This window comes from Stenella coeruleoalba (assembly GCF_951394435.1).
Source record: "Stenella coeruleoalba genome assembly, chromosome: 10".
In the NCBI taxonomy this organism is placed as follows: domain Eukaryota; kingdom Metazoa; phylum Chordata; class Mammalia; order Artiodactyla; family Delphinidae; genus Stenella; species Stenella coeruleoalba.
The window spans coordinates 3,359,407-3,373,455 of NC_137156.1; the positions used below are offsets into that span (position 1 = coordinate 3,359,407).

Consider the following 14,049-nt stretch of genomic DNA (forward strand, 5'->3'; position numbering starts at 1 on the left):
GTCTTCTGCCCTTGGATGGGACTCACACCATTGGCTCTCCTGGTCCCCAGGGCTTCCGACTTGCACGGAACGACACCAGCGGTTCTCCTGGGTCTACGGCTCACGGAGGGCAGCTGTAGCAGGACTTCTTCTCCTCCACCACTGCATGAGCCAATTCATCATGATAAATGCAGATGGTGCCCCCGGGGTTCCACTTAGCATTTTTCAACTTTACGATGGTGTGAAAGTGATACACATTCAGTAGAAACCTTGATCTTTTCCAGGGCTAGCGATGTGCACACAGTAAGATGTTCTCTTGTGATGCTGGGCTGCTCCCAGGCGGCCACGCCACCACCAGGATGAACAACTGATACACTGGCAACCATCCTCTGCCCAGACACTCTGTTTCACTTTCAGTACAGAATTTAATAAATTACATGAGATATTCAACACTGTATTATACAGTAGGCTTTGTGTTAGATAATTTTGCCTGACTGTAGGCTAATGTCAGTGTCCTGAGCATGTTTAAGGTAGGCTAGGCTAAGCTATGATGCTTGGCAGGTCAGGTGTATGAAATGCATCTTCGACTTAAAATAATTTCAAATTGTAATGGGTTTATCAGGATGTAACAGTATCATAAGTCAAGGAAGAGCTGTATTTACAATATCTATTAATATGTATATGCACAATATATTATATATAATATACAACATAATTATCTTCATTATATATAATCAATATGCAAATATTTATATTATATAATAAATACTATATATGACTATGTATTCATATATTTAAGATTGATATAAATACTGTGTGTGTGTGTGTGTGTGTGTGTGTGTATATATATATATATCTCCTATTAGTTCTGTCTCTGGAGAATCCAGGGAGCTTTGTGGTGAAAATGGCACATGGGTTTCGAGACAACATACCAGAAGGAGGAAAAGAACTCTAACCTTGGGCAACAGGAAAACAAGACAAATACTTCTTCAATTATAAGAGATGAAAATAATCATCTTCGATCTCTGGTCATTTCTTTAGAAATGTGTGGGTCACACTTGGCTTCCTGCCAAGTCATTTAGTTTGATTTATTAAGATGAATATAGCAGTAACTTTGCACCCAAGGAATAGAACTTTTCCCCTAATCTGGATTCTGAAGAATATGCTTGCAGTGGTCTTTCTGGTCCCCAAGTCCCAGTAAATTACACACAAAGAATTTGAGCACAATCTTAGCTCCTTAAAAGGGAGGGTTCTGGCATAGCTTTTTTGGTCGGTTGCTGTGTTACCGTTTCCCCTGCTTCAAACTTAAGAAAACTGCCTTGGTAATTTGTAGGTCTTTCTTTTTTTCCAGAAACCTCTTGACACTTGTTCCCTAAAGATCTACAAGTCTGTTTTCCTATTCACATAAATTCCTCAACTCAGTCTTCTACAACCCCTCTTGTATACCAGATTTTTATTTTTTAATTTTATATGGAAAATAGTTGAACATGGTATTAACCGGAATATATAGTTTGAAAAAAAACTAGTCAACCCCGGATTACTCCAAAGGATTAACAGCAATAAATCTTATTTCCAACGTCAACTGGCACCTCCTCAATTAAGTCCCTTATTATGAAACTTCTTCGCAGTTGGCAGGCGCCCTTACAGATCACAAGGGGGACACACTGAAAAACACCTCCTGACTTCCTACTTGGGCTGGGTTTACATCATGCTGAGGGACAAAGAATGGGGCGGCTGGAGGCTTTTGGTGCTGTGTTGTCAAGTTCCAAGACAGCCCTGGAGGCTACTCTAGGTCCTTTGCAGTTCTACAAAAATTTTAGAATCAGCTTGTCAACTTATGTACACACACAGAAAGTAGCCTGCTGGGACTATATTGAATCTACATTGAATCTGTATTTTGGAATGACATCTCTTTTTCTTTTTTTATAAATGTATTTATTTTATTTTACTTTTATTTTTGGCTGTGTTGGGTCTTTGTTGCTGCACGCAGGCTTTCTCTAGTTGTGGCGAGCGAGGGCTACTCTTCTTTGTGGTGTGCGGGCTTCTCATCGCGATGGCTTCTCTTGTTGCAGAGCATGGGCTATAGGTGCGTGGGCTTCAGTAGTTGTGGCACATGGGCTCATTAGTTGTGGCTCGCGGGCTCTAGAGCACAGGCTCAGTAGTTGCGGCACACAGGCTCTAGAGTGCAGGCTCAGTAGTTGTGGTGCATGGGCTTAGTTGCTCTGCGGCATGTGGGATCTTCCTGGACCAGGGCTCGAACCCGTGTCCCCTGCATTGGCAGGCAGATTCTTAACCCCTGCCTCACCAGGGAAGTCCTGAAATGACATCTTAACAATACTGAGTCTTCTGACCCATGAACAAAGTATATACTCCAAGTTATTTAGGTCTTCTTTAATTGATCATAGCAATATTTAACAGTTTTCAGTGTATGTCTTTCACATTTTTTGTCATTTATTCCTAACTACCTAGTATTTTTATGCTATTGTAAATGATTTTTAATTTCACTTTCTAATTGTTCATATAGAAATATAATTGATTTTTGTACACTGCTTTGTATCCTGCAACCTTGATAAACTCACTTATTAGTTCTAGTATCTTGTTTATAGATTCCACTGAATTTTCTACATAGATGATCATGTCATCTGTGAAAAAAGGACAATCTTATTTTTTTCTTTCCTATCTGGATGTTCTGTTTCTTGCCTGACTGCAGTCTAGAATCTCCAGTACAACGATGAACAGAGATATCCCTGATTTCTTCCTGATGTTAGGAGAAAAGTATTCAGCCCTTCACAATTAAGTCTGATGTTAGCTGTAGGGCTTTTGCAGATGTCTTTTAATCAGATTGGGGAAGTCCCCTTTATTCCCAGTTTGCCAGAGTTTTTAACAGGACTAGATGGTGGATTGTGTTAAATACGTTTCTAGTATTGATTGAAATGATTATGTGAATGTTAAATCAATCCTGCAATCCCAGGATAAATCCCATGGCCATATTACCTTTTTACCATATCGTAGGTTTCAATTTACTAAAACTTTCGCTAGTTTTTGCACTTATGTTCATGAGGAATGTTTGTTTTGCAGTGTTTTCTTTCCTTGCAATGTGTTTGCCCAGCCAGGATGCCTCGGTAATTTTGCTACCAGGGTAATGCTGACCCCATAGAATGAGGGGCAGTATTTGTGTAGAACTGGTATTATTTCTTCAAAGGTTCGGTAAAACTCACGACTGAAGCCATCCCATTGGGGTTATAGGAAGGTTTTACCTGTTTCTTCTTGAGTGAGCTCTGGTAATTTGTGTCTTTCAAGGAATTTGTCAATTTCACCTACGTTCTTGAATTTATTGGTATAAAGGTGTTCCTATTATTTTAACATCTGTGGGATCTTCAGTCACGTTACCTCTCCCATTCCTTATATCGGTAATTGGTCTCTTTTTTTTCCCCTCACCAATCTGGCTGGAGATTTATCAATTTTATTGATTCTCCCAAAGAACAAGCTTTTGGATTAATTTTTCTCTATTTTATTTCATTGGTTACCACTTTGATCTTTATTATTCCTTTTCTTCTGCTGACTTTGGATTTAATTTGCTCTTCTTTTACTGTTTCTTAAAGTGGAAACTGAGGTCACTGATTTGAGACCTGTTTTCCTTTCTTCCTTTCCTTGCAGCATTTAATGCTGCAAGTTTCCCTCTAAGTACTGCTTTAGCAAGAACCCACAAATTCTAGTTTTTTTAAAAGTCATTTCAAATTACTTTCTAATTTCTCTTTAGATTTGTTCTTTGACTTGTGAGTTATTTTGTTTCCAAATACTTGGGGATTTTCAAGGATGTTTCTGATTTCTAATTTAATTCCATGTGACCAAATAAATTATTTAGCTTTTGAGAATTCTTATTCTGCAGCTCATTGAAACATTTTAAAAAATGGTTTTTGATAGGTATTCCAGAAATTTAAGTAGTTTTCAGTTGGTCCTTATCAGCCATATTGCTGGGAGAAAAAAAATTCTTTCAACTTTGTTTTTTACTTTTATTTTTTGGCCACGCTGTGTGGCATGTGGGATCTTAGTTCCCCAACCAGGGATCGAACCCACGCCCCCCTGCGGTGGAAGCACGAGTTCTAACCACTATACTGCCAGGCAAGTCACTTTTTTTTTTTAATTGAAGTATAGTTGATCTATGATGTCATGTCAGTTTCAGGTGTACAGCACAGTGATTCGGTTTTACATATACACACACACACACACATATGTTTTTCAGATTCTTTTCCCTTATAAGGTTACTGCAAAATTCAACTTGTTCTTTATGCATATACAGCATCCAAATATCCCTCCTGACCCAGAAGCAGGAGAGTGAGCACACACTCAGCACACACTCAGGAACCAGCTGATCTGAGATCAAGTCTTGAATCCACAAGCAGGTGACTTCAGTAGCTTATGTACACTCTGTTCCCTCACAGGACTGATGTGAGAATTAGATGAGGTAATAGATGAATAGCACTAATGCAGGAACTGGCTCTGGTAAGTATGATGTTAAGGATTTCTTGTTATTATGATGTGAGAAATACACAATCACAGCACACATCTTACCCAGTGGTCCCATAACCCCCAGTCCCTGGCCATCGTGGCCCAAGTTACGACGCAGTAGCCCACGCCCTGGGCTCATAGTGACAGGGAGAAATCAACTATGAGCTTCCACCTGACGGCAAGCCTGTCACAGGATGGGCCCGAGTCCAGGGCAGATGCTAACAGATGCCGATCTGAGAAATGTCCTCATCACCCAAGTCTGAGTGAACACACAGTCCTTACACTGCCGAGAAATACGGAAAACGAGCATAAACGTAAACAAACACGACTTTAAACTCTGTGCTTGTCATGGTGGACAGTCATCATTTGCCCCAACAGCCAACTGAAGCCAGTAGTCCCGATTACTAAAAACCACAAAGTTGTATAAATGTTCTCCTCCTTTTCGAAAACCGTGTTCGTTCTCTCTCCAGGAAACAGGGCTGTCTGCAAAGCCTTGAACCGACAACGTCACCCACGGGGCCAACTTTGGTTCGTCAAAGTAGCGACTGAAAAAGACAGACACTTCTTAACAAACAGGAAGAGTTAGGAACGGTCCCCTTTTTTTTTTTTTTTTTTTTTACTTATTCAGGATAAGCGGTATTTCTGATGCTCCCATGAAGCTTTGACCTTAGCTTTCATTTATAAAAATTAGGAGACAAATTAAATTCCTGGTGCTATACTGTGAATTCAGTAAAGGTTCACCAACATGCAGCGCACACAACAAACTTCAGCGGTTCCTAAGAGCATATAAGATTGAAAGAACAAAAAATTCCCCACCAAGTGTGTAAGAATCGTTTCCCTCCCCTGAACAGTGCTGCTTTCGGAGGCTCTGTAAACTGAAACACTGCAGAATAATTTATCGAATTTCTTTTTTAAAATCCATCCAATTTTTAAAACTTCAACCTTCTTACTGAGGAAAATAAAAGTACGAAGCTAATAAATGTGAAAGAGGATGTTGGATATAAAAAGGAAAACCCTCAACACTTAAATCTTAGACATGTTTCAAGCGAAGACTCAGAAGGCGTGGTGCTCATTTTCAATACGGGCTTTGAGCTTCCTAACATTTTATTTACAGAACACCTCCCACAATGAAAATCCAGTACTACTCTATACAACCCGTGGCAGGTTACCGGTGCCCAGCGATTCACGGATGTTAGAGCCAGGGCAGATTTTGGATATGATTTGGATTCAGAGGTGGTCAGCTCCTTTTCCCACCCATTTCAAAGTGAAGCATTTTGCAGAAATCCAGTATTTAAGACAGATCATAATGTGTTCCATAGAGTACTGCCGTTTTCTTAAGTGATACTGTAACTTCAACTGCACCGAAATGGTCTGGGGGAGCGGAACAAGAACAATGAGCAGTTTGTTCCCAAGAAGCACAGTAAAGCTCCGCTCTTTTCAAAGGACAAGGACCTGGCAATATCACCAGGGATGATCACATCATGTGAGATGATAACGTTACTGCACGTGAGCCCAAGCAAGGGGAAAGGGGGACACGTTGTGAGAGGACCCTGGAACCTGGATCATTAGCGGAGACAAGCAAGGCATAAATGGCAAAAAAGGCTGTTCTTTTTTCTCACCACAGCTGTTCCAACAGAAGACGTATCTTCTCTGGAAGGATGAAACCAGTGATTGTACACAGGTAAGCTCTCGCCACCACTGTGCTTGGCTGGGGACAGCAGTAGGTTGATATGAAATTATCAGGCTCATTATTTCTGTAACCAAAAAAGGGAAAGAAAACGCATCTATATCCACTACACGATCAACTTTCAAAGTACTAAACCCCTGCTGAAAACGAGAAGCCAGCCCAAGCCCTCCAGGACCCGGCAGCCCTCATACGCACAGCTCGGCGTTACTGAAGACGGCGCCCAGCCACTCGAAGAGCTCCTGGGCGCTGCAGGCCGCCTCCGGCTCGCCCCTGAGCTCGCCGCTCCGCAGCACGGGGCACGGCAGATCTGTCACCGTGCTCAGCGCTATTTTTGGCTGACGCTCCTGAATCCGGTAATTGGAAAAGTATGACATCATCGTTGATCCTTCCGCACCTTCAAACACACCAAATAAGGCCACTTGAATAGTGTAAACAAGTTCAGTGAATCCCTGAGTCCACCCCATTCCCACTGGAGGGTTTCAGGAAGCAGGCAGGATGAAGTAAGGCCAGAGGAGGTTGTACAAAGCTTTACTCAAATTAAAATCATTTAAGTTGCCTTCGCCTCCTTGTGCCAAAGTTCTGTCAACATTCATCTTCTGTCACACTTTTCCTGGAAAATCATAAGGCTTTCAGATTCAAACCATACTAGTCTCAACATCTGCTCTACTAAGAAACTTCTGACTTAATCAAAGCATTACTTATGTTTAGATAAAATTAGTGAACTCTACAGAGAAAGCAGCATATTTGCACACTCTCGAAGAAGGAAACAGAAGAGGAGCTGAAGACAGAATCTCAGTCCAGCTTGTCTTTAAACCCCAGTAAGATCCAGTGTATCCTGAAGGATCTTCCCTGGAAGACGGAAATAGTGGCCCTCTTGGAGCAGAGGGCAGGCCTGCTTACTGCCCAGTGTATTAGAAATAATGTCTCCCTCCACCTCCTCCCTCCCTCCAGGGCAAAGGTCAGCAGGCTCACCGCCCAATATAAAAGATCGGAATTCCTTAGGCTCCAGGCTCCCCTCCTGTAATGCAACCCCCTGCTTGCACCAGCATCCCCTGCCCACCCTGCATCACCCTGCAGGAACCAGGACTTGGTGAACTGGAGCAAACGCTGGTGCTCTGCCCACTGCTACTGCTGGGAATCATTAGGTTTTCTGTCTCTGACCCAGGGGTCTCGTGTCTCCTGCCAGAGCGCACGAGAACGTGCTGGCTAACTTCTGAGCTTGCTAAGCGGGTGAACTCTCAGGTGCTTCACAAGTCTTGACAAGCCCTTAAAATACTTCGGAGTCTTAGGAACACAGTGATCTCCAGAACCCACTGCATAGGAGGCCCTCAGTAAAGACTTCCTACAACTGAGATGTCAGCCTCTCTGCCCTCTGTGTCTGCACCACACACAGAAGAAGCACCCAAGTGTTACAGACCTAGGCCTCACCCAGGCAACCCTGTAGCACCCAGTGACCACGAACTTCCCAGGAGGAGCAGATGGACCTATTTCCAAAATGGGCCTAGGGGCTTCCCTCTTCCCCAAGAGAGAACTACACCATTGTAATTGTGATGATTTGATTCATTTAATCTTGTTTTGGGCCAAAGATACACTTCTAAAAGGAGCGAGGTACATGGTAGTTGTGAGCCGATTAAAATGTTTGGTGAACATGAAACTCTGAACTAAATGTATTATTCTAATCAATTAAAAGGTACAACAAATTTAATCTGACATTTAATGATATGCCTGATTACTACCCTGCAATAACGAATAAGCAGTTTGTGTCTAGCAGTATAACTGGTGTTATTTTAAAACACTCCAGCCAAGGCTGTTGGAGGGAAGCTGGAGGAGGGAAAGGGAGAAATGGGCAAAGGTTAGTTGCCCGAGACCCCACCCTCAGGAGCTCCTGATCGACACACAACCCAAGGAGGTGGAGACAGACGGCTGCGTGCCGAGATGATCCCGGACTATGGCTCTCAGGGATGCCAGAGGGGTCAAAGCAGTTTCCTTAACAACGTTTACAGGTTTCCCCCCATCCCAAAGTAGCGTTCCTACAAAACCTCTCATTAAGTCGAAATGGCATAAAGCGAAGAAGCAATTACCTTAAGACACATCTTGCTAACAGATGCATGAAATAAACACTCAAAGACACAGTTCAAAGCTCTGCCGGCTAGAGGCTAAGACGCTGAGTGCAGTTCTGGGGGAGGGAGCTGGGGGTGCCACTCTCGCTGCTGGGGTGCACACTGCCTCTACAGCAGCTCACTGCAAAACACACGCTGAACACTATTTTCACTTTTTGCTTTTGTAAAAAGTAAAGGAGCATAAAGTGAACTTTCGAAAAGTGGGGGGCACCTGTATCCATCTACGTGCACAACATCTCTGACCACTGGGGTGAATCACCATTCTCTCCTCACTACTCCCCTTTAATTAACCATTAGATTTCAAAACCACTCCATCGTTACACACTTTATTTTTCATACCTGTTTGATGCCACGCCAAAAGAAAATCAAATTTCAATGGTTTCTTTTCTTTGAAAGCCCAAGATATTCTTTTATACTTCTTAGAGTCCAGTTTAGAGGATAAATCCATCAAATCAATGGAAACAACTTAAAAAAATGGAGAGGAATAAACAGTTCATTCACATACACACAGCTTGCACTGTGCAAAACATGCTAGATTAAAAACATCAGGAGTTTTAGAAGTTTTATGGATAAAAAAAGTTATTTGTATTTCTTGTCCTCCCTTTGGGTTCCCAAACCAAAACTCTGCCTCTGATGGACATTTCTGGCATTGACAGATAATTACAACAGGTGTTTTATTTTTTATTTATTTTTAAAATTTATTTATTTTTGGCTGCGTTGGGTCTTTGTTGCTGCACGTGGGCTTTCTCTAGTTGCAGTGAGTGGGGGCTACTCTTCGTTGTGGTGCACGGGCTTCTCACTGCGGTGGCTTGTCTTGTTGCAGAGCATGGGCTCTAGGCACGTGGGCTCAGTAGTTGTGGCTCACGGGCTCCAGAGTGCAGGCTCAGTAGTCATGGCACACGGGCTTAGTTGCTCTGCGGCATGTGGGATCTTCCCGGACCAGGGCTCAAGCCTGTGTCCCCTGCACTGGCAGGCAGATTCTTAACCACTGGACCACCAGGGAAGTCCCACAACAGGTGTTTTAAATTCACATTTTTCGTAGTCAAAGACCAAGGGCAGAGATCAACTCTAACCTAGCTGTGGAGGTGGCAGCCATAACTACTGATGTTCAAGCCAGACCATCAACAGAACTACATCTCTTCATTCATGGGTGAATTTCTACTAGTCATCATAAAACTTGGGAAAATTAAAGGAAATTCTTTACTAAGGGCAAGTTGGAACAGATGCAAACTGGTATATATAGGCTGGTTAAACAACAAGGTCCTACTGTATAGCACAAAGAACTATATTCAATACCCTGTGATAAACCATAATGGAAAAGAATATGGAAAAGAATGTACATATATGTATAACTGAATCATTTTGCTGTACGGCAGTAATTAACACACTGTAAATCAACTATACTTCAATTTAAAAAAAAAAGAACAAGTGGGTTCATCACTTTGAATTTGTGACCCAAAACATATGTATCTAATGGAACACGTCCAAGTCTGTGATCTTTTCAAGATGCAGCCGACAGCTGAAGACAAACAGATGCACAGCAGTATCTATCTCATCCTATCTGATGCCCACCCGAGAGTCCCCGGAGTAAGGAGTTTTAAAGACAAGAAAAAGCCACACTTCTTCTGAACAAAGAGAACAGAGGCAATTCAAACATTTAAATTCAAATTGTTACAGGAAGACTACTACCTTGTTAGAAACTGACGGAGTGAGCGTGATACTTACTAAACTTCATGGTCTTCCTGCCAGAATACTGAGATGGACGACCTTGAAGTCCAGTTTCTTCATAAGTGTCTTTATCCAGTGATAAAATTAATTTCCCTATAAATCAAATAATTCCCATAAGAGATGTTAAAAATATCATGTGTTCGCTAAGAGAAAGCAAGACAAATTGGGCAGTTAAATACCAGTGCACACAAGGGTCTTATTTATTCATACATGTATCTTATTTATAATACATTATATGTACAAAGACATCATTTATTAGAGTGAAACTAGAAACTATCAAAGTTTTTATTAAAGAAAGAGTAAACAAATTATGGTATACTTCTTCTTTGGAATATTTTCAAGACATTAAAAAGAGTAAATTAAAACTGTATGTACTAGGCTTCCCTGGTGGTGCAGTGGTTAAGAATCCGCTTGCCAAAGCAGGGGACACAGCTTGAGCCCTGGTTCAAGAAGATCCCACATGCTGCGGAGCAACTGGGCCTGCGTGCACCACAACTACTGAGCCTGCGCTCTAGAGCCCGCGAGCCACAACTACTGAAGCCCGCGAGCCACAACTACTGAAGCCCGCGTGCCTAGAGTCCATGCTCCACAACAAGAGAAGCCACTGCAATGAGAAGCCCGCGCACTGCAACAAAGAGTAGCCCCCGGCTCGCCGCAACTAGAGAAAGCCTGTGCGCAGCAACCAGGACCCAACACAGCCAAAAATAAATAAAATAAAAAAACAACACAAACCCCAAAAAACTGTATGTACTAATAGGGAAAGATGTCTAGGATATACAGCCTGGGAAAAAAGCAAACTGAGAAACAATGGACTATGACATAATATATATATATTTTAAAAAAAGAACCTGTATGTGTTTATACATTCATAGAAAATGTCTAGAAGAATGAACACCTACCTGCTAACAAGAGTGCCTGCTGAGGGGCTTCCCTGGTGGCGCAGGGGTTAAGAATCCGCCTGCCAATGCAGGGGACACGGGTTCGAGCCCTGGTCCAGGAAGACCCCACGTGCTGCAGAGCAACAAAGCCCATGCGCCACACCTACTGAGCCTGCGCTCTAGAGCCCGTTCACCACAACTACTGAGCCCGCAAGCCACAACTACTGAAGCCCGCATGCCTAGAGCCTGTGCTCCACAAGAGAAGCCACAGCAATGAGAAGCCCGCGCATTGCAATGAAGAGTAGCCCCCGCTCGCCGCAACTAGAGAAAACCGGCGCGCAGCAACGAAGACCCAATGCAGCCAAAAATAAAATTGATTCTTTAAAAAAAAAAAAGAATGCCTGCTGAGAATGGCAGTGAGTTTGGAGGGACGGGAATGAAAGGGGGGACTTTCACTTTACACACATCTGAATGACTTGACTCTTTCTTTTTTACCGTTTGTGTTTCCTCCATAATTAAGAAAGAAGAAAAATGAGTGTGGTTACCGTTTGGTAGCAGGGCCACAGTATTATCCTCGTCAATATTTGTATTGTACGTTAGTGCATAGCACGCACCTGTAAGAGAAAACCCAGAGGAGAAATTAAGACAAGAAAAAAATCACACCTGCAAGAAGTTAGTGGATTATTTTCACAGGATAACAAACCTTCCGGGTCACTGCTCCAGCTCACTCAGCCAAGCTGGAGGACACGCAAGGCCGAGCACAGCTAGTTGACGCCCCTGCCTAGGGCCTAGCTGTGCAAGCTGGCTACCAACGAGCAGAAAATGCACTCAGGATGGAGCACACACCTCCGGGGATGCTGGCAGAGGGGCACAAAGTGGGAAAGCGGGTGAGCGTACACACCTGAAAGGCAGAGTGCCAGATGAAGACTCAACATGTGCCACAAACTTGTGTGAAGTCAAGAAAGCGACTCAATCTCTCTGAGCCTCATTTTTCTCACCTGTAAAATGGGCGCTGCAGGCCTATTTCATAGTGTTGTTGCCAGGGTTAAGTCGGGTCAGCTATGTAAAAGTCCCTGCCATGGCCAGTGTCCACACTGTTATCAAAATAGCTCAGACTTCTTTTTTTTTTTTTTTTTGACCACACCACACAGCTTGTGGGATCCTAGCTGCCCGAGCAGGGATCGAACCCAGGTCCTCAGCAGTGAAAGCGAGGAATCCTAACCACTGGACCGCCAGGGAATCCCCCAGCATCAAGCTTCAGAACCGAAGAAAGGAATCATGTCCGTGTGACCAAAGACAAGATGTCAGTGGCCCTTGTGCAGTGATGTATGTAGTGAGGGTGGATCCCTAAAGACACGCTGAAATAGTTTCAAACAAGTGGCTCCTAGGATATAACTGGAACAAGCCAATCCAGCCAGCTGACACGGATGGGAATGAGGTGCGCAGGCGAGGCTGAGAGCCACAACGTCTAAGCGGAAGATGCTGAACCCCAATCAGCACCTGACTCCGGGGCCAGCAGCTGTGGCTGCACCAGGAGACCACCCTCTCCAGACAGCTGTCATGGGGGCTGCGGGGAGAACAGCGGTCTGTCTCTGCAGCCACACACCCAATGGCAGCGCATCTGAACACAGCGGTCGAAGATTTTCCTTTCCATTAACCCTCATACGACACACTCCCACACAACACCTGTGGACCAGCGCAATCAGAAACCAGCACCTAATGAGGGCACACAGAGTCGGCTGAGCTACTGCGGGACGGAGGGAGGGATGCACACACCTGACCACACAGGCGATCTCCAGCAGTCCTATTCAGAACAAGAGAAGGACCCTGGTATTGCTATGCGATCTCCCTGGACTTCCTCACCTCACCGCGTTCATAGACACTACACGGCTTTCCTTACCTTTCTTGACAAAAGTATTGATGAATTCGTGTGCGATTAACTCATGAAGAGGTAAATCCTTCACAAAGTAATAGGGTCCAGAGTCCATGACCAGGTCCTTCAGCTCTTTTGCTAGTATCCCACATTCAGGAATCAGAAAGGAAACCTATTGCAATGTGCAAGAGAAACAAGTCTTATTCATTGAAGCATTGCTGACTTACAATATTACATTAGTTTCATGTGCACAGCATAGTGATTCAGTACTTTTGCAGATTATACTCCATTATAAGTTTAAACAAGTCTTATTTTCATGTAGATCAACACCCAGGTTTTTAGGGATGATACATCATGAAGGCTGCTAACCATTCCTCCACAGCTTTCAAAAAAACTCTGAAATTAACTTACCAATCTCAGAGTGGGAGATGGGGATCGACATATATACACTATTGATACTATGTATAAAATAGATGACTAATGAGAACCTACTGCATAGCACAGGGAACTCTGCTCTGCTCTGTGGTGACCTAAATGGGAAGGAAATCCAAAAAGAGGGGCTATATGTATACGTATAGCTGACTCACTTTGCTGTACAGTAGAAATTAACACGATATTGTAAAGCAACTATGCTCCAATAAAAATTTTAAAAATAAAAATAACAAAACAAAAAAACTTACTAATCTCAGGAAAAGAGAAATTTGACAACTCAAGTTTTCCATTTCTGTATTCGAGCTTACAGTACAGGAAAGGTGAATGAGCAAAACAATTCCCCCCCGCCCCCCCGTACGCGGGCCTCTCACTGTTGTGGCCTCTCCCGCTGCGGGAGCACAGGCTCCAGACGCGCAGGCTCAGCGGCCATGGCTCACGGGCCCAGCTGCTCCGCGGCATGTGGGATCCTCCCGGACTGGGGCACGAACCCGTGTCCCCTGCATCGGCAGGCGGACTCTCAACCACTGCGCCACCAGGGAAGCCTGAGCAAAACAATTTTAATGGGAAGCTCTTGCTTGTGGGTTTTTTTAAAATAATTTTTTAAAATTAATTTTATTTATTTTTGGCTGCGTTGGGTCTTCCTTGCTGCACGCGTGCTTTCTCTAGTTGCGGTGAGCGGGGGCTACTCTTTGTTGCCGTGTGTGGCTTCTCATGCGGTGACTTCTCTTGTTGCAGAGCACGGGCTCTAGGCGTGCAGGCTTCAGTAGTTGTAGCACACGGGCTCAGTAGTTGTGGCTCGCGGGCTCTAGAGCGCAGGCTCAGTAGCTGTGGCGCACGGGCTTA

At 43.6% G+C, this 14,049-nt stretch overlaps 1 protein-coding gene across 4 annotated transcripts in view; it reads right to left on the reverse strand.

Annotated features, from left to right (window-relative positions):
• Nucleotides 1-3,167: 3,167 nt before the first annotated feature.
• The window catches only part of RPP40 (ribonuclease P/MRP subunit p40), a 47,903-nt gene continuing 37,021 nt past the window's right edge, over nucleotides 3,168-14,049 (reverse strand). For all 4 annotated transcript variants that reach the window (XM_079933543.1, XM_079933545.1, XM_079933544.1 and 1 more), the window contains 7 exons: nucleotides 12,802-12,946; nucleotides 11,447-11,515; nucleotides 10,021-10,116; nucleotides 8,635-8,760; nucleotides 6,371-6,569; nucleotides 6,108-6,242; nucleotides 3,168-5,033 (listed from right to left, as the gene is read on the reverse strand). In XM_079933543.1, the coding sequence (XP_079789669.1) occupies nucleotides 4,835-5,033; nucleotides 6,108-6,242; nucleotides 6,371-6,569; nucleotides 8,635-8,760; nucleotides 10,021-10,116; nucleotides 11,447-11,515; nucleotides 12,802-12,946 (969 nt within the window). In that variant the 3' untranslated portion in view covers nucleotides 3,168-4,834. The remainder of the gene's footprint in view (nucleotides 5,034-6,107; nucleotides 6,243-6,370; nucleotides 6,570-8,634; nucleotides 8,761-10,020; nucleotides 10,117-11,446; nucleotides 11,516-12,801; nucleotides 12,947-14,049) is intronic.